At 30.0% G+C, this 27,687-nt stretch overlaps 1 protein-coding gene across 5 annotated transcripts; it reads right to left on the reverse strand.

The window, feature by feature from the left end:
- Positions 1–2,889: 2,889 nt before the first annotated feature.
- LOC111633774 lies at positions 2,890–27,687 on the reverse strand. 5 transcript variants are annotated; one of them, XM_023378401.1, is made up of 6 exons: positions 27,664–27,687; positions 25,697–25,993; positions 25,071–25,168; positions 7,366–7,568; positions 5,027–5,139; positions 2,890–3,075 (listed from the first exon to the last, which is right to left on the reverse strand). In XM_023378401.1, exons 3-6 carry the CDS (start codon positions 25,124–25,126, stop codon positions 2,986–2,988), a joined length of 462 nt encoding a protein of 153 aa, XP_023234169.1. In that variant the 5' UTR covers positions 25,127–25,168; positions 25,697–25,993; positions 27,664–27,687; the 3' UTR covers positions 2,890–2,985. The 5 variants fall into 5 exon arrangements, 4 of the variants coding, with proteins under 4 accessions (XP_023234169.1, XP_023234170.1, XP_023234172.1 ...); XM_023378402.1 differs by lacking the exons at positions 25,697–25,993; positions 27,664–27,687 and having other exon boundaries at positions 25,071–25,255; XM_023378404.1 differs by lacking the exons at positions 25,071–25,168; positions 25,697–25,993; positions 27,664–27,687 and adding an exon at positions 8,382–8,446.

Here is a 27,687-nt window from a genome sequence, read left to right on the forward strand (position 1 = left end):
TGGAACATTTATACAATAAAGTCATTAAAAAGATTAAAACTTTCAATAGTGAAATTGCCTAATGAATTTATTTATATATATATTACTTTCTTTATTTAATATATCAAATAATTCCACCATTATTACCTTTTTTGCATGAAAATGGTAAATAAGATAAAATACATTGTTACTGTATAGTGGCATTTCTATATTTCGTACTTATACTTTCATACTGCAAGAAGAATCGTGATTTCTTTTGTGAAACAGCCAACTTTGTCATATTACATAATATATCAGCGTGTTGGAAAAGTGAAGCTTTGAATCCAAATTGTGGTCACTTGACCACCTTCCGAGTTTAAAATACTTATGAAGAACCATACGCTGTTTATTTATGATCTGCAGCGAGTGCTTTCAACACTTTCTACAGACAATCTCGCATACTATAAAAACAGATATCAGTACTGTCATTTTTTAACGATGAGAAGATGCACGTATAGATCCGGTTTCAAGCAGAAGCGAAAACAGAGAGTATTGAAATAAGTTTATACTTGTATCGCTTTCTTAAAGAGAGCGCTTTACTTGTTATCAAACTACCACGTATATTTTTTATACCAATGGCGGACGAGAGAAAAATTTCAATGCTTTTAGCGAACTTCAGCAGACTTACATAAAAAGCAGGCACTCCTTTCTACCACGCGATTTAAAAGAATAAAAAGAATTTATTTACGCATACGAAATGCTAGAGACTCTGAGTAATTACTGCAAATTTTAAAAATAGTGTGCTAAAAGTCAGACACCAAAAGCAACTTTCTTTGGCTGAAAGTTAAGAAAATAGTATACATTGGTTCCCTACAGTAAATATAAAAATAAATTGTTCACTTTCCCAGAAATTCAGCAGAACTCTTATTAGACACTAAAATGTGGTAATGCTTTACAGCTAATAATACAAAATTATAAATAGATGTTTAGATAAATTAGTTGAAAATTATAATTAATTATATCTTAGATCAATTAAAATGATACTAACTAAGGCCAGTAGAAAAGAAAACGAACCAACAGTTTATAATAATATGTTCAAAATAAAATCTGTATCCGAACCAAAATATAAAGTGTATGAGAAGATAAGAATAAGTCAACTCAAAATTACTATAACTTACAAAATTATAAACTTATGGCAAATAGCATGGTTAAATTAACTAGTAATCTACAAGAAGAAACCATTCGGAAATACAATAAAATATTTTACTCAAGCCAAATTAGATCTTGTGATTACGAAGGGTATGACTCCATGTCCATTAAATTAAACTTTGATAAAAACATTCACCATCAAAGCAGGAATTTTATTGTGAATTGAATTAAACTATCATATCACATGAAAAGTAAAGTCATGCACACAAAATTTGGAATGATTTTAATACTAGAAAATGGAGATATTTTGATTTATATGTTAAATTCGATTTATACCATGTGTATTCAGCAGAGAATACAATTTTACTAGAAAACTTAAGCTTTTTCTGAAACAATATAGATTAATGAACTTTTAACCCACTGCCATAGGCCATCAGGTTTTAAAATACGTTTAAGTAAATCTTTCACAAATAAAATATTTAGTTTACATATAAAAATTTCAAGTATTCTATCAATAATTAAAATTTAAAATTACAATGTCATAATATTAGCAAATATTAAGAATATCAGAGACGTTTCATTATAAATTAGACCCAGCTCGATAGTATACAGCACAGATATTAGCACGAAATATCGTATTAAAATCTCTGTAGGACAAAAACTGAAAGTATATAAATTTTGGAAATTTCTTGGCCATCCGAAAATTACTTTTACATAGTTACATAAAATACATGTAAGGGATAGTCAATTTATCAAAATTGGAAAAATATGCATGCGAATAATCGTAGCCTGACAAAATTCATACCAAAATTTAGTCAATACATACCTGGCAACAACTGTACGGGAATGCAACAATACATGATAATGGTCGCTAAAGAGTTATGATATTACCACTTACTTTATTCACACGTATAGCCAGCAACCACTTTCTCAAACAAACAGATATAATGTTCAGTATGATACTCTTCTGTGCTTTCCTATTCTTCTAAGCGCCTGTATGTCCATTGGCAAATTGACTCCAGCCTGTTCTTATCATTGACAATGAAAACGGTAAGGTGAGAAAAAAATACATTTGTCTGAAACACTTGTAGAGATGAGAAGAGGAAAATGTTTAGGATATAAAAATGAAATAAAAATGAAAGATGAAAATAACTGTGAAAGGATGGCTGAATTTTTTGGTTTACGTGCTAAAATGAATGCCTTGAAAAGAAAATTTCAAGATATAGTTGAAAGAAAAGCAAAAGGTATCAAGAAATATGCATAAATTCACTAAATATAGTCAGTGAAAGTAGCATTATAAACCAAGATTATAAGAGATATGTTGGATGAAATTCACATTTACATTGACATAAGATTTAGCAGTCCTGTAACGTGTATAACTTTCTTTTATGAGATTTTATAATTCTTAGGTACGAGTAGCATATGTATGTATGATTACTGATTAGATTTGCCTTAGCTATTGAGTAATTCTTAGAAAACAGAAAACAGTTTTATAAAAATATACAGAAAATTAATCAAAGCTACAGTAACAGCTTTTAATTAAAGCAATCACATATTTAAATAAGCTGTAGTTTTTATCTAAGAAGAACTGTATTAGTAATTCAATATAAAAAATCATTTTAAAATTCTACCTACCTGATTAGTAATGAATCTGTCATTATACCTTTATCAGCATGCTTCATTATAGGTCTATCAATGTTTTCATCGTCTTCCAATAACGTCTGAAATAAAATAGTTTTATAAAAATATACAGAAAATTAATCAAAGCTACAGTAACAGCTTTTAATTAAAGCAATCACATATTTAAATAAGCTGTAGTTTTTATCTAAGAAGAACTGTATTAGTAATTCAATATAAAAAATCATTTTAAAATTCTACCTACCTGATTAGTAATGAATCTGTCATTATACCTTTATCAGCATGCTTCATTATAGGTCTATCAATGTTTTCATCGTCTTCCAATAACGTCTGAAATAAAATAAATAAATATTAATTTTAATATATTTTTGTGAGTTAATGAATCATATGCAATTATAATACAAGTCGACCCCCCAATAACACTATTGATTATTCCGTTTTATATAAATTCCATGTTGTACGAGTCACTTAGATTTTACAAATACGTGTGCCAGGCTATGAACTGCTCAAGTATTTGTAAAATCTAAGTGACTCGTACAACATGGAATTCATATAAAACGGAATAATCAACAGTGTTGTGACCGCAGGGTCGGCACCTCTTTGGCGCCCTGTCAGGATGACACCACTGTGTCTTTTAGTAGACACAGAAAAATTTTGTTATTGGCCGTTTATTTACGCGAACGGTCGCGTTGTGGACTTTTAGTTCCGGGATGGAGGCGTACCGAGAGAACCAGAGGAATCACACTATACATTCTCTATACATAATGCCCGTTTATTGTTCATTTTATCTACAGTCGCAATAGCTATATACAATCGGTTAATTAGCATATCAACTTTTTACCGGTTACCCGTATTTCTGAGAGAGAGCTCACATATATTTCGCGCGAGGATAAATACCTTAGTTTCAATCGTTGATTAGTCCTGGGTTGAATCGTTAATGGGTCTTCACAAGTTCCTTCGAACGTTGAACCGGGTTTTTAGTATCACAAAGTTCCTTCGAACGTTGTCGGCGTAGTCCCTTCGAACAGCGAGTTCCTGGTAGCGACTTATCCGTTTTTCTAAAAAACACAGTGCGCACAAATTTCCAGAGACTGACTCTTCCGTCTCGACCCCTCCTTTTTATAAAGGGGGTCTCTTTGGGTTTTTTCCACTGCCTTATTAGGACTGTTCTTTCTTCTCTGACCAATAGTCGTTTTCGAGATTTCGGGTGACACATTCGATGTATCATACTTGACAAGGAACTAAGTTCGTGGGAAAAGATTTTTATGTCTTTATTTATGGCAATTTGAAGTTAAATTTTTTTCTTTTCCTCCCTTAACAAAAATTTTATTTAACGAATTTATTCACTAAACTGGACTCTCACAGTGTTATAGGGGGGTCGACTGGTAATCATATCTTCTAAAAAAATCAAATCAAAATTATCCAATAGTAAATTATTTAAGTCTGGTTAACATTACTTTACAAAGTTTATGATAATATTTTAATATTTTATATCCGAATCATATTCGAAATAATGGAACATTACTCTTCATTACGGATTTAAAATATAATGAAGTTTCAGTGTAATCTGACAGTAACTGAAAACAACACAGAGTGTGTGCCATTTTAATAAAATACTGTAATCAAATATCGTTATAGAACGTAAAGATAAAAAAATACATTTAAACGACTGAACAAAAACGGTTTTTGACAACCTCCAATGGTCCATAAAACAGAGACGATATAAGTAACAAAATAAATTTATTACTAAAAGTTAGGTACTGTACAAACATGGTTACTTTTAGACATAATCACCGTGAAAATTGAGGTATTTGTGGTATCTGTGGACAAGCTTAGTAATGCCCCCTTTATAGAATGTTGCTGCCAGTGACTCGAGATGTGCCTTAAGGTTGCGGCAACATTCTATAAAGAGAGGATTTTAAAGCTCATTTATAGACAGACAAATGCCTCAATCTTCCCGGTGATTATGTCGAAAAGTAACCATGTTTATACGTAACTTTTGGTAAAAGATTCATTTTGTTACTTACATTTGTCTTTGTTTTATGGGCTATCGGAAGTTGAAAAAAACCGTCCTCGTAGATTATATTACATTCGTTTAAATACAGAATAATAAAAAAAAATTATTGTGCTTATAAATAATTCTAAAATTTATTGTTTTTTCATAAACAGTGTATGAATAAAATCGTGTTAATTCTTTTTGTATACATCAACAAGAAATTGTTACGGTGTTTTAGTTTCACTAATTAATTATATCGTATCAAAATATTTAAAATTGGCTTACTTTCATAAATTTCGGATCAAATACAAATACCCATTTCATGAAAATCAGGTTCATTGTAATATATCCTTTCGATGACTTGTAATCGTAAGTTTCATCTATTATCATGTCCATTCCTATAAAATAATAAATTGATTCGTGATATTAATGTTAAAAATAACGAAATTCATCTGTTTACATAGAATACGATACGCATTAAATATAATTTTATATCAATTTTGAGTAATTTTAATAAAATTTGTGGATACGTACAATGATATATATATTATTATAAAAGGATCGGTAAATCAATGTGAATTTATATTGTGTGTAATTGAATGTACAGTGACTTTTTACACGCTGCAACTAATTGACAACAGCTTTTCATTTGACAAAGCTGATTATTCTTTGTATATAAAATGTTTCTTCTTAGTTAATTACTTTTTTATTGTAATTAATTAAACAGTTTAATTTTGATTACGTTTATTAATTATATATAAATCAAACTTACATAAATGTTAGAAACAGTAATAAAAATGAATGATATATAACAATGCTCTGCTTATAAATAAGAAAAAAAAATGTTTGTTGTTGTGCTTAAAAATTATTCGTTAAAACAACGTAAACATACCAATTTTTCTTGCTTTTAATTTCGATAAAAGTTTTAAATAAGCATTCAGTTGGCTTCTCATATTAAAATCCTTGAAATTCATCATCCAATCACATACAGTGCTTTTTGTGTATATAATTACGAGGAAACATAATAGACTTATAACTGTATAAATCACTCCTGGAGAATTAGCAATTTGCAGTATGTTTTGCATGTTTCTATTTCTGAAAAAGAAAGAAAACTGTTAAAATAATACTTTACTTTAATTGATGTTTAATAAAATAATGTAAAAACATGCATTAAGTTTTACACTCTGTAAGAAAAGAAACGTAGAAATAAACATTTTCAAATACCTAACAACCAATAACACTTTAAACTATGTATTACAGTGACAAAATACATATTATTATGTCCAAAATAGTCTTTCTTTTCAATAGTACCTTATTAATAAGAAGAGACTGGGGTTCATTATGTGTTATGAGTTGCTGCTCATTCTCCATTACACGATTTAAAATAAATAAATGAAGTTAGCTCTAAAATTTCTCAGCAATAAGAGTCATTATCTTACTATTGCTCGTGCAGAGTTTACTTTAATAAATATTACAATGTAGAAGTAGAAGCAGTATTATTAGCTTTAAATATATATCTACAATAAAGACATACATACTTACATATACATAACAATATGATTAATTATAAACATATACTAAACAATATGAGAGTAATGAGAACGTTAATAAATTTACATAATGATAAATATAATAAAGGATCTGATAAATGTTATCATTGATTATGTGCGTACACAACAACATGTTTTTAAATTTTGTATTAACAGAAGCAGTTTTCGATATTTTTAAATTCAAAATTAGGTATACTAAGATGAGTTAAAGGTATAATATACGAAAATGCGAGTTCATATCAAATACAAAATTAAAAAATAGTTTCATATTACACATATAAACAATACAAAAACACAGTTGCAACACTTTAAAAAAACGAATAAATCTATAAGTTTTAATTTAAATATCGTTACTTACTTTTAAAATAATATCTATTTTTTATTTTGAAAATATATTGTTCATACTTGTAAGTTCTTCTGTAAAGTTAATACTAGAGTTATTATCTTTCTTCGTTGTTTTAATTGGAATTATCATAAGTTATATAAGCAACAAGTGTTTAATTTCAATGTCTGGGTCAGTGTGTTGGCACTTTGATAAAAGTATTCATTACAGAATAATATTTTTTAAAAGTAAAAAAAATACTTTAACCGTTTTAATAGCAAATTTCTAAATCAAATTTTTTTACTATTTTAACAATTAAAAGTAAAATTAACGAATCGATATATTCTAAAATTTAAAAAATCTGATTTCAAAATTTAAATTGTAACGGGTAATAAACAATATCATTTTACGCTCCCTCCCGTTATATATNCTCGTAGAATTCCATCTCTGTGTAATTGAATGTACAGTGACTTTTTACACGCTGCAACTAATTGACAACAGCTTTTCATTTGACAAAGCTGATTATTCTTTGTATATAAAATGTTTCTTCTTAGTTAATTACTTTTTTATTGTAATTAATTAAACAGTTTAATTTTGATTACGTTTATTAATTATATATAAATCAAACTTACATAAATGTTAGAAACAGTAATAAAAATGAATGATATATAACAATGCTCTGCTTATAAATAAGAAAAAAAAATGTTTTTTGTTGTGCTTAAAAATTATTCGTTAAAACAACGTAAACATACCAATTTTTCTTGCTTTTAATTTCGATAAAAGTTTTAAATAAGCATTCAGTTGGCTTCTCATATTAAACTCCTTGAAATTCATCATCCAATCACACACAGTGCTTTTTGTGTATATAATTACGAGGAAACATAATAGACTTATAACTGTATAAATCACTCCTGGAGAATTAGCAATTTGAAGTATGTTTTGCATGTTTCTATTTCTGAAAAAGAAAGAAAACTGTTAAAATAATACTTTACTTTAATTGATGTTTAATAAAATAATGTAAAAACATGCATTAAGTTTTACACTCTGTAAGAAAAGAAACGTAGAAATAAACATTTTCAAATACCTAACAACCAATAACACTTTAAACTATGTATTACAGTGACAAAATACATATTATTATGTCCAAAATAGTCTTTCTTTTCAATAGTACCTTATTAATAAGAAGAGACTGGGGTTCATTATGTGTTATGAGTTGCTGCTCATTCTCCATTACACGATTTAAAATAAATAAATGAAGTTAGCTATAAAATTTCTCAGCAATAAGAGTCATTATCTTACTATTGCTCGTGCAGAGTTTACTTTAATAAATATTACAATGTAGAAGTAGAAGCAGTATTATTAGCTTTAAATATATATCTACAATAAAGACATACATACTTACATATACATAACAATATGATTAATTATAAACATATACTAAACAATATGAGAGTAATGAGAACGTTAATAAATTTACATAATGATAAATATAATAAAGGATCTGATAAATGTTATCATTGATTATGTGCGTACACAACAACATGTTTTTAAATTTTGTATTAACAGAAGCAGTTTTCGATATTTTTAAATTCAAAATTAGGTATACTAAGATGATATAAAGGTATAATATACGAAAATGCGAGTTCATATCAAATACAAAATTAAAAAATAGTTTCATATTACACATATAAACAATACAAAAACACAGTTGCAACACTTTAAAAAAACGAATAAATCTATAAGTTTTAATTTAAATATCGTTACTTACTTTTAAAATAATATCTATTTTTTATTTTGAAAATATATTGTTCATACTTGTAAGTTCTTCTGTAAAGTTAATACTAGAGTTATTATCTTTCTTCGTTGTTTTAATTGGAATTATCATAAGTTATATAAGCAACAAGTGTTTAATTTCAATGTCTGGGTCAGTGTGTTGGCACTTTGATAAAAGTATTCATTACAGAATAATATTTTTTAAAAGTAAAAAAAATACTTTAACCGTTTTAATAGCAAATTTCTAAATCAAATTTTTTTACTATTTTAACAATTAAAAGTAAAATTAACGAATCGATATATTCTAAAATTTAAAAAATCTGATTTCAAAATTTAAATTGTAACGGGTAATAAACAATATCATTTTACGCTCCCTCCCGTTATATATAACAGAGAGAAAGTATGGCGATCGCTCAAAAAGTAACCCCGGAGAATGTTACATTTTTGTACTAAAGAATCTGTAAAACGTAGAGAAATGCAAAAAGTTTGGTTTGTTTTTTTATGTATGGCTGTTAGTGTACCGTAGTTCCATTTTGTTCATCCTTTCGGAAGCGTAATAACGTGTAGGGGAAATACAGACAAAATGACATATACGTACAAAATGACATAGGCACCATAATTTGAATTTGGCGGTCTCAAGCGCACAACTGACCATGACACCATGTTATACAAGCTGCTTTTACTAACCTGTCAAAATGTGAACGCACTCCTCTCATTCGCCAGGGTGTCATGGCCGACAACAAAAAATGATACGTTATGAGTTTTTTCCTCGCAACAAATTTTTTTGTATAGATGGTAAGTTTTTCACTATTTTATCTACTTGTGTAGCATTTATTTCAACCCTCAAGAATTTGTTGTTGCACTTAAATAACTTTTTCCATTAAAAATAACATCTTTGTATTTATTTTATAATTTTGTTGTTTTATAACGTTATATGGACAAAACGACATACATAGACAACGGACATAATGACATACCTGTCATTTAGCCCATAAGAGCTTAGTCAAGAAACTTGCCTTAATCTCTTAACGTTTTATTAATTATAAAAAATACCTCCCAAACAAAGTCTTTCATTATTGTTTAAAAGAAATTTTAGTATAAAACTTTATTTTCTTTCTTACATATTATTTACAAACTTATTATCTTTCACATAACAAAAAACTTGCAACGAATCACGTGACTCGACAAACCTCTAGTTTTAACTTCTACTATTAATATGAAGGCAATTAAATCAAAAAATGAGTCCAAAGCTCCGCCAGAGAAAAGGAGACGAAACATTACTAAAAAGTTACTTGAAGAAGAAAATTTTCCTAATAACTGTCATGATGATGAAGAAGACTGTCTATGCATATACCTTGTATTGCGATGATCTTTTTTCACGATCTAAGCCTGGAGAAGACTGGTTATGGTGCTATTGTTTGCTTTGGGCTCACGCTTCTTGCACTGACGTTTCTAAAAGAGCCAAGCGTTTCATTTGTGAACTTTGTCAATAATTTTATAGTTTTTACGTGTACGTCATTTTGTCCTTACGTAATGTGTCATTTTGTCCATAGTATATGTCATTTTGTCCATAGGTAAAAAAACCAAAGATGATTGGTGTAGAATATGACAGTTCTGTGATTTACCAATAAAGAGTTATGAACCTAAAATAAAACCGTATGTCATTTTGTCTGTATTTCCCCTATGCCTTTGTCAAAAAATTTTGAAATTTTGCATGGTATGAGGGGAATTGAGGCTAGTAATTGTTTGTAGTTAAAGGTCGGAGAAGGGGAAGTTAAAGGAGAGGTGTGTCATATTTCGAATATAATCGAATATAATAATGATTTTACTCGTTTTAACATTACATTTTTCGATAAAATGTATGTCTACCCACCGAATTAAACAGTTACAATACCTAATAATACCTAAAATATAAAAGTTTTCAATAACAAAATTTTATGATCGATAGCACCACACAAGCTACAGAAAAAGTTAAACAATATGTTGCTGAATTTTTATACGTGATTTGAATGACGCCCGAAAAATTGTTAATGTTTAGTGGACTTTGAGGGGTATTATTTATCATCAGTACTTGACAATTGGCCAAATATTAACAAGAGGTATCTATAGTTCGCTTGTACAAATAGTATATGAAATTTAAGGCTAAGACATCTATGTTTGGCAAATCGTTAAGGTGTTCTTGATTTTACAAGATAACATTTGCCCACGTACTGCGGAAATTACAAGAAAGAATATAATGCAGTTAATGATAAGATGAAAAGGTTGGTATTTACAATATTTTTCACAGCAAATATTCTGTTAATATGTGAGTTAAGATCATAATTACATAACAATATTCCATTTATAATTCACCTTAAACTTGAATTCAACTGGCAAGTTGTTTGAAGAGAATCTTTGTATGGAAACGAAGTTATCGTACGTCTAAAATACAGAAGTATTATTTAATAATCAATACATTATTACTTATATTTATAATTGATGATTTGCCTATGTTTTCTGCACTAATGAATAACTTTAAATTTCACAGCATTTTTAAAATATACTTTTATTTGGTGCTTATAACACTGCTCAAAATGAGAGTTTAACAACGACTAGCTTATTATACATAAATGTTCTAATACTGAATGTAAAACATTGTATTTGAGTATCCAAATACGGCGAATAATGGTTCGCTAAAGAATTTGCTAGTGCTTTATACAGAAAAATAGAATATATAGCGATAGAAAAATTATTATTTTCGTGTTTTCATGATCAAATACACATGCTTAAGAGTAGAATTTTATAACATTCTATTTCTAATGTATAAGTGAAGTGACAGGATCAAGCAAAAAATTTTAAAAGCGATCTGAGGGGGGGAAGTGTTTTTCTGTTGCGATAAGTTCTGTAGGAATCTGTTTTGTAATCGTTTTACACATGTCACAAACATGAATAATACAACACGGTCGGTACAATGGTGAATCACAAGCCAATTATCGATGTTCAATAGTTTTATCGACTCTCCTACTGAAGAATAATTTAGATTAGAAAACAATAAATAATTTACTTTAGATCCGTACTAAAAATTATTATATAAAACAACAGACTGTATAATTAACTCTTTATCTTCGAATTTACACTAGCTTTAATCTTAATTTGCTTAGTATTTAAATTAAGGAAAAAGGCTCCAGTCTAGTTTATTGTCTCTTTACGTTTTGACCCTGCTAGTGGACAAGTAGATATAAACATTGAACATTAGTAAGTGGTTATGGTTTGCGTTTCAGCAACAGCAGGCCATGTGGAATTTCCTGGATTACTTCACGTTTTTAAGTAAAAATAAACTGTATTTAAAACTTGCCTTATATGGACCCAACCCGTGACACTCCAGCAGTTTCGCTAGTTTAATCGACTACACAACTGGATAGTAGAGCGTGTAATATCTGTGACTCTCAATCACTACTACTTAATTATATTATAACTTTCCGTAAAAAATAGCATTTGCACTTTTATAAATTCCTCTATAAAAATTATTTTCGTGTAAAAAACTAAAATGCTTTTGATTGTCAGGAAAGCTGTAATATGTTGCTACGCAAAACCACAATTAATATAATGTATTTTTGTGTTCAAACAAATAATGCAAAAAATTAAGTAGTTTGATGTTTGGACATGTAAATGTTACCAGATAGTATTTTAGCAAAAACTGATGTATAAAAATTATATAATATATTTTACATAGTAAATTACTATTAGCAATAAAAGAAAAGATGATAATTACCAGAGATGTCAAGTAAGACAGGGCCCATGATATAAAAACAACACCTGTTATAAACATTATCGAAATGAAGCCGATAAGTAGTCGAATGACAACATCCAAGTCAAAAAACATTGTAGCAAAACACAGAAAGCACGTCTCGTATGCAAAGTGAGCATATATCAAAGCATCCAGATTTTCCCATTGCTTGTTGACCATTTCAAAAATTTCCCAAATTTCAGTGTCCTTTTCACAGATTTCTTGTAATTCTTTTTTTAGTAATGAAGAAGTTGTGTTTATTTCTTGCAATTTTTCAGTTAACTTTATAAGTCTTCTTCCTACGCAAAACAAACTCACTAGAAAGAAAATCAAAACTGAAAGTATTTGTCCTATGAATTCCAGAAACATAATCGAAAAGTATATAGAGCAGAACATTCCTTAGAATTCACTACCATCGTATCTTTTGATAGTAGAATACATGATCATCGCCAATACAATAGAAAAAATCAAAACCAAGAAAAATACGCACACGAAAGATCCTAATATAAGCAATTCTATTTCCAATGGAATATATTTTTCATCTTTGTAAGTACTTTTCATGAAATGAAAAGAAATTTTTTCTTTTCAATACTGAAAATTGAACAGCGATATAAATGTTCATAACAATTATCAACAACTTCATCTCAATGTAATATTTCCCATATGCGTTTATGGTACTGTGACAGAGTGAACTTTCGTTGAATGCTGACACAAATAAATAAAACGCTGATGACCATAAAAAGAGTTCAGTCATATTTACGTAAAAGTCATATAATTTTTTTTTTCTGTTTTGTTGTTTTCCATAAATTTCTTCCAAACAGCTACATCTTTCGACGGGGTCGATGCCAAAAACTTTAAAAGTAGAAAGCAGAGCTTGTAAGTTGTAAGACACATAGATCCGATCGTAACCACGAGAAAGTTCTATTGTTTTTCTGAGAAAAAATTTGTAGATTTTTAAACCAGTTGATGAATTTTGAAGTGCAGTTTCCCATTTTCTATATTCTGTAAGTTTTTAAAAATAGTAATCGGATAATAAAAGTAAAAGAGTAAATTAGTTTAGATTCATGTGATTGTTTTTCTGATATAAAAAAAAATTAAATTATGTGAGTTATTTTTACGACTTATTTAAGCTTAATGAATACATATCTGATTTTATTTCAGCTGTTTTTATCATATCTTCATAAGACTAAATTTCTTAGTGAAATATTAGATAAATAAAACCCTGAAAAGAAAAAGCATTACTCAGAAAATTTTTTGTATAATTACAGATAGAATATACAGAAGAGTGCCGATTATCCCAAGTCAATTATCCGAAAGAATTCCAGTCGGCAAATTTAAATTTTCGGCTATGCTGTGGCGCTGCAATCTTTGGCTATGTTTTGAGCTACTCAAATATTTTAAGTTTTTGATACTAAATTAACTTCTGAAGTATAATTTTTTATTGTTTTTATATTTTTCAATATATTTATTTTGTTCGTACAAAATAAAAAAATTATTTTTAACGATACAATAGTCTTCGTTAGGCTTAACATCGATGGAAATTCAACGCGATGAGACACGCAATGGAGAAAAATTTCAACATGGAATAGGTTAACATATTTTTTTGTACATAATCGGTTATCCGAAAATAAGTTATTTGAACAATTTCAGTCTCATATTGATTCGGATAAACGACTCTACTAGAATATTTGTGTGTGGTTTGTGACTTATAACCCCACTTAGTGTGGTTAAACAAATTACAGTAAAGCTCGATTATCTGAATCAATTGGGGACAGGTTGTTCGGAAGATCTGTATTTCGGATAACCGATTATGAACGAAAAAATATAACCTATTTCATGTTGAAATTTTTTTCCGTTGCGTGTCGCTTCGCATTGAATTCTCGTCGATGTTAAGTTTAACGAAGACTATTGTGTCGTTTAAAATTATTTTTTTATTTTTACAAACAAAATAAATAAATTGAAAAATATAAAAACAATAAAAAAATATACTTCGGAAATTAATTTAGTATCAAAAACGTAAAATATTTGAGTAGCCCAAGACATAGCCAAAGATTGCAGAGCCACAGCACTGGCGAAAATTTAAATTTGCCGACTGAATTTTTTCGGATAATCGACTTTCGAGTAATCGACGCTCTACTGTATTTTACTTATACTTACGTAACAAATGTATATACATATTTAAGTAAAAACAGAATATTTTTATGAATTATTTCGTAGCTGTTTATTATTATTATTATTATTATATGTATATGTGAGAATCGGAATTTGTTAAGTTAATCAGTGTAAGAAAATATACTATTATTCTACACATTGTTTACGAAAAGGGAAGTTACATTAATCGTCTTTGGAGAAAAGAGAAATCAACTTCTTTTCGCACGAGGCTTATCTATAATTCGAACGTCCACATATCTGTTTACTTTCTTTGCATTCATCATACATTTCGTAAAAACCGCGGCTGCCTTTTACGCTATTGGTCAAAATAAAGATAGTTTTCCTGTCTTTCCAGGCAGTTTATCGACATTGATAAGACCATAGAAGACAATCGTCTGCCATAAAAATCTCTTATTCATATAGTTAACTTATACGCATAGAAGTGCTTTCTAAGATTTTCATTTTCTTCGAACTTCCACCGTCGTCTTTTCACATACCAACGCTTGGTCTCCGAACAAAAGAAAACTACGTACCGATTTACATCGTAAGGTAGTATAATTTATATTATACTTGTAAACTCTCTCTAGGGGATAGGATAGAAATTGTTAGTTTATCTTTTAAGATTGGATATATGCGCTCGGAATAATAATATGTGAGTTAGCAAGGGGCCACTGGGTTGATCCCTAATGACCAGTTAATCTGCACGGGGGGTAAAACCCGCTGTCGGTTTGTCGGGTGGCTTAGGAAGGTAAATCGAGTGGGGAGTGTTCGTGAGGTCGTGACGAGGTGTCCGAATAACTACACAGGTTGAACAATAACACATTTATTAAACAACTAAGAGATTATACATATCAAAGGAAAAAGCATAAATAATAAAAGTAATGTATTCTATATCTACGTTCTATCCTAAACTAAAGTTCGAGAAGACCTCTCTAAGAGGAACACGTTAGAGAGAGAGAGAGAGAGTGACAACATTCGGGCAAGGGTTTACCTCGTAGAATTCCATCTCTTCGCATAGGGTGTTGGTAGGACGCACTGGGATCGGCCGTTTCTAATCGAAGTTCCCTTTGATAGCAGTATGGAGCGATGGACGATATGGCGGTATGGAACTGATGTCCCTAGATGTCTGGTCGGCTATGTCCGAAAAGGGTGTATGCTCCATTGATCTTTGACTGTAGAGGTCTGCCTGTCGGCTGTCCGCTAAGGGTGTTGCTTTGGTGGGGTACTCTTCGGCTGTCTGCTGAGAGTGTTTACCTGGCGGGGGTGCTCTTCGGCAGTCTGCCCGGAGGTGCAAATTCTACCCCTTTTTATACTTATGTCGTAGGGGGGAAGCATGGGGGGAAGAAAGTCTGATGCAATCGCCAGCTTGACTTGCGTACAGCTGTGTTTATGTTATCGTCACCCTTTCCTTTCAATAATTGACATCTTCCCATCATAAATTTGTCAAACTCCCTGATTTATTCATGTGCGGTGACTCATGTCAGAATACATCTCACAACCTTAATAAAAATCATTGCCTTATTTGGTCATTTGGGTCGACTTCTCATCGGTTCGCTTGCACTTAGATAGGATCACGGGGTTTCGTTTTACCCTCGCCAGTGACTTTTTGGTTACTCTTTAGACTCTAGAGAGTTCAAAATGTTCAAAAACCCAGCACCAACGGGAAATGGCGCTGTCTGCAATGTTGTTAAACGAAATAAGACATGAAGACATTGTTGAAAATGTCTTTTATCAGTTTTAACCCTTAACTGGTTTTACGGGAACCGCGCGGCCCCCACGCGCCATATTTATATGAATTTTTAAAAATCTAAGCATTGGGCGCAGCTGCCATTTTATGTAATCTCATTACGTCGTGCCTCGCTTGCGGTGCCAAACGTTCGGCGTTTTAGCACTTATCAGGATGGAGCTACGTACCTACTGGGGGCTGCGCGGCCCCACGATACCAGTTACGTTGGTTTTTTTGTGAATATGTATTTTTAAGTTTTTTTTTATTTTTACAATCATTTTGCAAAGATATTCACAATAGGGTAGATTTTTGTATTGTTGAAAAAAGCAAACACCAAAAGTTGTAACAATTTTGTGATATCTTGTAATAATTAAGTAAAAAAATTATATGAATATATAAGAGTTGATTATACTAAACAAGAGTTTTATTTAGCATTTATGCACTTTCAAACTGTCACGTTGTTCAAACTTGCTCTCTCGACGTAAACTTTGCTTGGGGGCTGCGCAGCCCCCATGATACCGGTAATCATTGTAAAATTTACAAAACCAGTTAAGGGTTAAAACGAAACTGCTTGATGAGTTACGCAAAATGACAATGGTTTACGCAGGAAGAGAGTGACATGCTAAGAGCTACTGTTGAGAACACAGTAATGCAATGTAACTTGCTTATGAAAAATGGTGGACACTACATTGAACATGCTCTGTAACGCGTTTTAAAACCGATTAAAAACATTTTCAACGATGTCCTCATGTCTTATTTTGTTTAACAATATTGCAGACAGTGCCATTTCCCGTTGGTGGTGAGTTTTTTAACTTTTTTCTCGGGAAATAAAATCCGTTCACGTCTTGTACACTATTCCCAAGATTGATAACATTCTGTCCAGTAGTTTTTATTTTATGGCAGATTCAAAGCGGAACTTTAATTATAATTACCTTGTGCTTTCATTATTGTTTTTATTGATTAAAATGCTCTTTTCTACAATAATGCGATTCGAGCGTTTTAGTTGCCATTTTCAGTAAAAACAAGTTATGGATTATAGGCGAATACGTATTTGGGGGTTTTTAATAAGAAATTATGACTTTGTAGAATACTTATTACTTAATTATGAGAATAATTAATTATATTCTCAGTATTAATCTTATATCTGTTAGAAAATTTTATAATGAAAGTAATGTTGGAAAAATGCATATTGTAAGAATCAAGGTATAAAATAAGTTCTGTGATTTATATTAATACATTTTAACAAATATAGAAATGTAACAAGGTCTATATATTAATCAGTTTATACCGAATATATTTCTTGTATTTTTACATTGATACTTACAAAAAGTCCGATAAATATCAATATATAACTATAAGTATCGCTTCCCTTACCCGCTTGTTCGAGGATCTTAAGTTTCGAGCCAGAGCATATGAAAGTTTATCGTTAAATATTCTTTATATAATATATTATATATTTAAAATTTTGTTTATTTCGATTTATGCTGTAATGTAAATATTGTATAAAATAAACTTAAAATTGTTTTAGTTAAACTTTTAAATTAGTCTATTTGCAATGGGTGCTTTCTTAGAATTCTGCATCATAGACTATATAATAATTATATAATCTGAAAATCGATATTCACAAATAAAAAGCAGTTTAATCACAAAACATACATTTTATAGTAAATTTAATTAATACTATAATATATTAGTTTATAGATCTATAACGGGTTTTGAATCTCTGATAATTAGTCTGTAAAAGCGCAATGTTAGGTGATGTCCAAGGATGAGTAAATGAGATATCCAGTCAGGTAGGATCAGGCACTAACACAATTAAAAGTTAAAGAAATTTTTGATGACGTTACTTTTGGAATAACCGGCGACAACTGACTTTTCAGCTGACAACTTCGATATCAGTTCGATATCGCCCGGTAAAAGAAATCAGCAGATCACGGGAATACGTCGCTTTTGTTGTCAGGAAAGAGTAAGTAGAGATTTTCTCAGGTAGCTGAGGACAACAATTGTTGTGCAAGTGTAACATCATCGACGGTTAGTTTTTGTTGACATACGGATTATCACACATGCTATGATAACTTTATACAGTGTAAGAGCAGAGCACCAATGTAAAACAAGTGTTTTTATTAACTGACAAAGCTAATAAAAGAAAGCGAAAACCTTTGAATAATAAAGTAAAATAATTTATTTCTCGAAATCGGTGTCAGTTAAGTAGTTTAAATCGATAATTGTATTGTAGAAATAAATCTCTTAAAACGTTTGTATCATAGTTATATTTTTAAACTCAATTTTACCCTAATTTTTTTAAAGCCGAAGTTGAGGGTTGCATTAAGATATCATAATGCTATTGTAATATGTTAACGTTTTTTTACCTATTAGTGAAAATAAATCGATAAAATTGCAATAGTTGAAATGAAATGAACTTTATAACAAGACAATTCCTTCGGATATTGGTCCATTGATTAAATAAACCAGTGCGATTGAATAACTTATCAATGCTAAATGTGAACCAATCTAATGTAAAATATATTTAAATCATTTTATACGTGTATTTGTTATGTTAAAATGTTTATAAGTTAAAATATTCAAAACATTCGTTTGCCAATAATACATATTTACATTAATCTTTTGGTAATTTTGAAGTAACTACTCTTTCCTGCAGATAGAGAACAGTCTGATTTACGAGGGCGGGTTTTTTTCAAGCTCCGATTGTCCAAAGAAAAATGTAAATAACAAAATGAATTTTTTAAGAAAAGTTAGGAACAAACATAGCTTTTTCGACATAATCACCGTGCAAATTGAGTAAATTGTCATATCTGTGGACGAGCTTTCCCTTGTCATATGAATGTTACCGCTGGTGAATTGAAATGCATTAATAATTGTTGTCATCTACTACCTAAGAGAATCTCGACTTACACTTTCTCGATGGCAAAAACGACGCATTCCCATAACCTGCTGACCTCTTAGCTGGGTGATATCGTGCTGATAGCATAATTAACGGCCGAAGAGTCAGTCGCCGTTTTAATCTTCATGACTCAAGAAGTCGTCGCCCGTTCCTCTAAGTCATAAATAATTTCTGTAACTTGTAAACGTGTCAGTGCCGATTCATCCAAATTAGATAACTCACCTACCTACAAGCATGTGCAACTCGAACATCGCCTAGAGGTGCGCCTTCAACGACGACCAATCGGTGATTAGGTACTTTCTTGACAATCGTACACGAAATAACTTAAAAGCCTGTCATCGTAGTCACAATAAAACCTCTACTCCATCCCTTAGCAAACCCTCTATTCCAGGTATTTATCGACTCGCGAACTACTGTAAACTCTCTCTTGCGACCACTTTCGTTTAAAATAAATGCTTATATTTGAAAATTATAGCTGCATGGATTGTTGTACTTTCATTTAACAAGGCGTGATAATTCACACGTGCAATCTACATTGCTTAAAAACTGGATGACCTTGATAACGGCTGGTGTCAGCTTTCTCAGGTAGTTCTCATTTACAACTCAGGGTAATATTTGTTTAAAGCAGGAGGAAAGCTGTCTTGCCGCATCTGTTTAAATATAACACAATATTTTCGCTTCTGCTTCAAACAGAATAAAGTGCTATAAATTAAAGCAGTTTGCGGTTTCTGTCACTTTTATTTAGTTCATACGTGTAAAAAATTACACTTTCCGAGCCTTTAAACCTTCCTCAGCCAACTAAAATATTAAAAAAGGTTACAACACATATATAGAAAATATACATAAGTTTTATAGAATTTATAAAATTATTGTGATCTAAAACATACCTATTCATACAGGTAAGTGACATTAAGTGACATCAGATTATTCTTAATACGTTAAGCCAACTAAAATACAATACATATATATAAAAAACTTTTTTGATCTAAAACATACCTTGGGTACAACTATTATTAAAGTGATACACAATTGATTATACTTTCCACTCATAAATTACCAGCATAAATTATTTAGATATTACAATTAAAAAAAAAACAATACAAATCTCTAATTCGAACCATTTAAAAAGCTATGTTGAATAAACACTACAGTTAACTATAATTCAAACATTCCATTTCATATAAAACAAAATACATTTAATATGGAATACACTAAGATCAAAAATAGTACTAGTATAAATACCGAACAAATTGAACATTTAAATACGCTAAAAAAAATTTATTCTTTCAGGATACCCAAACAGAATTCTTAGCAATTGGGAAAAAGAAATAGCTAAAAAAATAGATAAAAAATAAGAATAGATCCTAAACAGACATAAAATACATTCGTTTCCCATACATAAAAGGACTACAGAGAAGTTAATAAAGAAGTCAAAAAAATTAATGTAAAACTAGTACCGACATATATAACCTACAATTTAGATTAAGTGCAAAACAAGTTAGAAAAAATATATAACAAAGAAAGAAAGCAAAAACGTAGTTTATAAAATTCCATGCACATGTGAAAATACTAAATTTTATATAGGTAAAAATAAACGTAAAGTTAAAGTGAGATTGAAAGAATATATACCAGATTTGCAATATCGAAGACTAAATTCCATTTTTCATGAACACTGCTTTTTAAATAATTGCAATACAGTAGAGCGTCGATTATCCGAAACAATTGGAAACTGGGGTTGTTCGGAAAAAAAAAATCGATGTTTCGGATAACCGATTATGCACGAATAAATATATTAACCTTTCCCATGTTGAAATTTTACTCCGTTGCCTGTCGGTTCGCATTGATTTTCGTCCATGTTAATCCTAACGAATAGTATTGTATCGTTAGAAATTATTTATTTTTATTTTGTACAAACAGAATAAATTTATTTAAAAATATAAAAACAATAAAAAATTATACTTAAGAAGTTAATTTAGTATCAAAACCGTAAAATATTTGAGTAGCCAAGACATAGCGAAAGATTGCAGCGCTACAGCCCTGGCGAAAATTTAAATTTGCTGACTGGAATTCTTTCGGATAATTGAGGTTTCCGATAATCGACGCTCTACTGTATAGACAAAACTAATATAGATATTTTACATAGAGAAAAAGATACATATAAAAGGAAATTTAAAGAAATTATAGGAATAATCAAAAATCAAAATAGTATTAATAAAAATCCTAGCATTTCTATAAGTGAAAATTGGTTAAAAAGTCTATATTAATTGTATTCACCAGCTTTAAAATTGTTTTATTATTGTAATAAATGTGCTAATTTATAATAATAAATATCGAAATGTTAAATAAATAAACAATACAACTGTAAAATTGTAATAGATAACAGATAATATGTAAATTTATATTAATTGTTAATCATGTTTACCAACTTTAAGATATTGTATTATTATTGAGGACTATGTAATAATTTATAATATTAAATATTAAAATGTTAAATAAATTACCAATCGTATACAACTGTAAAATTGCAATCGATGTCAGATATGTAAATATGTAAATTTGTGAATGGGCATCAAAGGAAGTAAAGATTTCACAAAACTGATTTATGAGTAAAAAGTATAATCAATTGTGTACCACTTTAATAATAGTTGTACCCAAGGTATGTTTTAGATCACAATAATTTTATATATTCTACAAAACTTATGTATTTTTTCTATATATATGTTGTAACCTTTTTTAATATTTTAGTTTGCTGAGGAGGGGCTTAAGAGCCTGAAAAGTGTAATTTTTCACACGTATTAACTAAATAAAGATGTCACAGGTATCAACTAAATAAAGAAAAACTGCCAAGTGTTTTAATTTATAGCACTTTATTCTATTAGAAGCAGAAGCGAAAATATTGTGTTATATTTGAAGAGATGCGGTAAGTCAGCTTTCCTCCTGCGGTAAACAAATATTACCCTGAGGTGTAAATGAGAACTACCTGGGAAAGCTGACACCAGCTGTTCTCAAGGTCAACTAGTTTGTAATGAATGTAGACAGTACATGTGAAATATCACACATTATTAAATGAAAGTACAGTATTACAATCCGTTCAGCTATATTTGTTTAAATTAAAGCATTTATTTTAAATTACTTTAATTTTTTTAAAATACTTCTTGTAGAAACACTTTCTGGAAGGTTTTTATTTCGTGAAAATTATTTTCCGGCAATTTTTTTTGATGTTTTATTCTCTTTTGAATGGAAATACTTACTTAATTAATATAAAAAATAATTTTTATTATTGGTTTCCGAGTGGCATTCGAAGCGGAACAAATGTACGCAATGGGTTAATTTTATGTTAATCTTGATAAACAGGCAAAGTCTGACTTGTTTTGGCAATTTTTGGTTTAGTTTTTGTTATGCGTGTGTGCAAAAATGTAAATGAATACATGTTTATTGTTGCAGAAATCTCTGGTTACAAAGTTATAGCCACACTTTATTTTTCTTTTAATTGTCCTCATATCCGGACGATTGAATTTGCATGTGATACGTTATTGCTTTCAAATTATTACTTTAACAACGAAGGCCATATCTATAGAAGAAAAAATTGAAATGGTTTTTATTTATGGAGAATGTTCAAGGAAAGTTGATAATGCTGTTGCTGTTGATACGCTGAACGTTTTCCATATAGAAAACGATCACAAGCATCTTTCTATTGCTTTATTCAACAATTCACTACTACAGAAAATGTAAGAAAAGCAGAAAAAATCGCTGACATACAGTTTCTGAAAAAATTAATGCAACTGCTGTTATAGCTGAAGTGGCTGCTAATCCTCATCTAAGTACTTGACAAATAAGTCACAATTTTGGAATATTTCACAGTAGCGTACAAAAGACACTAAAACGCCATAAATTTCACCTTTTTCATATGTCCTTGCATCAAAAACTTCATGGCAATGATTACGAGAATTGAGTGACATTTTGTCAATGGACACTTCAGCAAATACAACAAAATCCAAGTTTTTTTCATGAAGTATTGTTTTCTGATGAGTGCACTTATACTAACTATAGTGCAGTTAATGGGCATAATATGCATTTTTGGAATGTTGAGAAGCCACACTGTTATGCCAAGTTGCGCATTAGCGTCCATGGTCTGTCAATGTTTGGTGTGGAATAATTGGTGGAATCGATCTGGTATTTATTGATGTTTAATTTTAATGGAGAAACTCGTGACTTTTTAGAAAATGAACTTCCAATATTGCTTGAAGATTTGATCTTGGAAATAAAACTACACATGTGGTTTCAGCATGATGGCTGTCCAACGAATTTTTCTAAAGTTGCACAGAGAAAATTCAATGGTTGCTAGATCAGTAGAGGAGGTCCAGTAAATTGGCCAGCCGGGTCCACAGATCTTACATCACCGAATTTCTGTTTGTGGGGTTTTATAAAGACTAAAGTTTGTGAAAAAGTGCCAACAACTGCTGAAAATATAAATCAGCGTATCAGAGAAGCTTGTGCCCAACTGACACTTGAAGTTGTTCTCAGTTGTTTACGATAATTTGAAGCACAGATCAAGAGATGTGTTGAAGTGAAAAAGCATCATTTTGAACAATTGCTGTAAAATTTTTCCTGAAACCAGTATCTCAAGCAGCAGTGAGAAGTAAAGTCACTCACCGAAAACAAGCACCTCAAAAGGAGCAGAAAACTACTACATCAAAACTACTACATCCATGTTGTTACGCCTGGATAGTGCTAAAAATAGTGTATGCTTTTAAAAATGAAAGTAATAAAGTTGTAAAAACCAGTAAATTGTCTTCCCTGTCTATTCCAGTATTGAAAAATATGGTTTACCGATAGAATAAGCTATAAATTTTAACTTTAAAATAATCTTGACTTTTGACCTAGACCTTAAGATCAAGAGTATATCTGAATGTAAAATTTCCTGCTCTTTCCATTTCCGGAGTCAAAAATATGTGTTCCTATTGAAACAACAAACTTGACCTTAAAATGTCCTTTAAAGTCAAAGTCAAGGTCACGTCTGAGGTCACCAATTGATTGCCCCCTTGACACCCTAAAACTTTTGTTTGTATCTTTTTCCAATTGTCTTGATATCCAATTGTCTTGATATCCAATTAAGATATTTTATAGTCTCAAAATAAGAAATGCACCCTATATATATGTATATGTTAAAACACGATTTTTTTCACCACAATTAACATATATCTGAACACATAAAATTTCGTGTCCTGACTGACTGAGTGATTGACAGATTCAACATCGCCGAAAGCAAACCGCTGAACCTAAAGTGGTGAAATTTTGTACCCAGTCAGGGTAAAGGTACGTCATGAAAATGCACACTAAGAAGGGATTTTTGAAAATTCCCTCCACGGGGGGAGAGAGAAAGGTTTAAGGCTTAACTTGAAAGTAAGCAGCTTCTACTCTAGTATTTTAGATGAATTTTTTTGTTATCAACTAAATTTTTTGTTACCTACTAAAATATATTAGTAGGATATGCCATGAGAATACCCATTAAGGAATTTTTGGAGATTTCCTTTACAGTATGAGAATGAGAGGATTGAGGCTTAACCTAAAGAACAGCTTCTGCTGTACTATTTTAGATGCAATTTTTGTTTTCAACTATGTTTTATTAATAAACAACACTTTTTGCCCACAACTATAAATTAGACAGAATTAAATAACCTAATATATAGGGTATAACAATTTGCAGGGCTTATCACACTAAGGCCGACAGAAAGGAAGACCAGAACTTTTATTAAAAAAAATTGGTCCTTAATAATCACATTTGAAATTTAGGTAAGTATGCATTCAGGTACAATGTAAAATTTCCTGCTCTTTCCATTTCCGGAGTCAAAAATATGTGTTTCCATTGAAAAAACAAAGTTGCATATTGTTATACCCTATTTATTAGGTTATTTAATTCTGTCTAATTTATGTTTTATTAGTTGCCCATTCTGTAGAATGTTCTTAACTCAATACAATTGAAGAAAAATGTTATGCAATAGTATCCAATTATAACGAAATCACATTGACCACACCAGACCAATAACAATGTCTAATAGAATTTTCTATAATACTCAATAACACTAATTGTAACTTATAAATATTTCTATTATTACATTAATTGCTAAGAATTACTTACCTTTTAATAGGGCTCAATCTGGAACTGTATTCTGATGTAAGTAATGTACAGTACATTTTTATATCTGGTACAATATCGATTTTCTAATGCAGCCAATTCTGTCAATAATAAACTTCTGTTTCATAAAAGATTGTCTTATGAAATGAAATTGTCTTAGTATTTACATTGATATTTGAATATAATATTAAATGTGTACTTTCTATAATTATTGTTTACTGAACTGAAATACTGTATATCTATTCTATTACATTATTCTATTAATTTATCTCGTATCGATATATGAGATAATATCAATATACGAGAAATGATTTATTGAAAGATTTTAATTTTCATATAAAATATTAGAAAAACTCAGACGTTTATCGTTTCATATTCTGTATTTAATTAAATGTAAAATTATTTATTATACTAAAATTACACATAGCAAATTTAAAGTTATTCGTATATTTTCTATTTTGATTAATATATTATTATTTATACGAAATTATTTTGAGAAACTAGATATAAAGTTTAATTAAAATATGATTGAATAGTGTAAGTTTATTTTGAACAGCTGAACGAGCTTTCATAATATATAATTATTACTATGATCAGTATAGTATGATATATGTAAATTGAATGCTTACAGGCTTAATGATACATTAATCAATCTCGTTTCAAAGGATATCTTGCTATTTTCTGAAACTCTTCTACTTCATTATTTTTTCTCCAATCTGTTGCTCTATGGACTACCGAATTGGTTGATTTCATAAGCATTAAACAGACACATTGACAGTGAAATTACGCGGCTCAAGGGTAGCCGACAGGGTAACTTTTTTCGTGCTCTACGAGTGCCTTATTAACTTCGAGCTTTTACAAAAAGGAAGAAAAGTATTCGTGACCAGAGTCGGCACATTTTTAGCGCCCCGTCAGAAACAAATCACCTTTTAATAATCACAAAAAGGTTGCAGGATACATATATCATAAGATCAAATTAACCGACTTATTTAACGGAGTTGTCGCAAGATAAGGTTTACATTGGATCGCGTGTTCAGATAAATACCTGCCTGGCCAAGTAATCAGCATGTTATGAGAATACATCGTTTTTGCCGTCGAGAAAGTGTAAGGGGAGATTTTCTCAGCTAGTAGATGAAAATAATTGAATAAGTATGAAAATATCGATGACTGACTTTTGTTATTAAAGTTTAATTTCTCACCTGTTTGTGAAATAAACTTCAAACAAACACAGTAATGTCACAACCATGTCAAATTACTTTATAGCATATAAATTGTAATCGTGTCAATGATAAGCTGTAAGTTATGAAAACTTACTTATTTCATAGTATTTCTTAAGCAAGAACAAGATCTTCACAACTTGTAAATCTTCAGATACATAAATAGGCTGGCCCTGTGCGGTTATCGGATGTCTTCGTGTGTCTAACTCTTGAATGAGAGCTTATTTTTTTTTTAATAAAAATCCTTTAAATTTCACATACTGCCAGAGAAAGTGGACCTTATTTTCTATCTACTACACGAGTTTGTAGTGATTTAATTAAGCCCTAATTAGCTTTTGTCTACGTTGACAGGCAATATGTAAGTCATCATCTGTTGTAGTTTTAGATTTACTTCTTTTCTGAATTAACCTATTAATTAAAATTTGTTAGAAACATACATACATAATCATGGTTGTACACGTTCAGGTATTTAAAACCCCTAATTACATTTGAACATGTTATTTTAATTTCATAAACCTTACATATCTCGTTGGTCATCATCAATTCACTTATTAAAACTAACTTATATGGAAAGATTATCGATTTGTTAAATTATCCATAATACTTGTAATTATACAAATATTTTAAACGATCACTATATGGATAAATAATAAATAATTACAAACGTATCATATATTCAAAAAGACATCATATTAGTGAATTATTCCGTAAAATATTGCACATTTATAAGAATTTTGTAGCAATTTTCCGAACAATTTCTCTTAATACCTGAATGCAATGCATTGTAAAAATATAAAATTTAGGTTATAAATAATTGTTCTATATTATAAATTGTACTAAACATATAAAGATTCTTGGCAGAATGAGCGAAATATTACAAATATTAATTTCTTCTGAATGGATATTTGTATGAAGGACCATTTATTGATCAAATTGTTTGCTTTTCAGTCATAAATACATTTATATAACTAACATACAAATGGTCATACCGTGGTTTGTTTACAAACATAATAAAATCTGACAACTTTAAATGTCATATTAGCTTATAAGTCCCGAACCACGAAAATGAAGGAAAAGGAGAAATAGAAATATACTAGGTGTTATCCGCGACTTTACCCACGGGGGTTTTGCAAGCAAACCTTATTTAAATTCAGTATTTCAACAACCATAGTACACGTCGACCCCTCTATAACACTGTTGATTATTCCGTTTTATATGATTTTCATGTTGTACGAGTCACTTACATTTTACAAATACGAGAGCCGTTCACAGGCCGGAACACGTATTACGTGAGTGACTCGTACAACATGGAATTCATATAAAACGGAATAATCAACAGTGTTATAGGGGGTCGACTGTAATTGTTATATGATACCTACCGCCGAGAATGATGAAAATTGGCG

This window comes from Centruroides sculpturatus, unplaced genomic scaffold (assembly GCF_000671375.1).
Source record: "Centruroides sculpturatus isolate CEXI.00-Female unplaced genomic scaffold, Cexi_2.0 scaffold470, whole genome shotgun sequence".
In the NCBI taxonomy this organism is placed as follows: Eukaryota; Metazoa; Arthropoda; class Arachnida; order Scorpiones; family Buthidae; genus Centruroides; species Centruroides sculpturatus.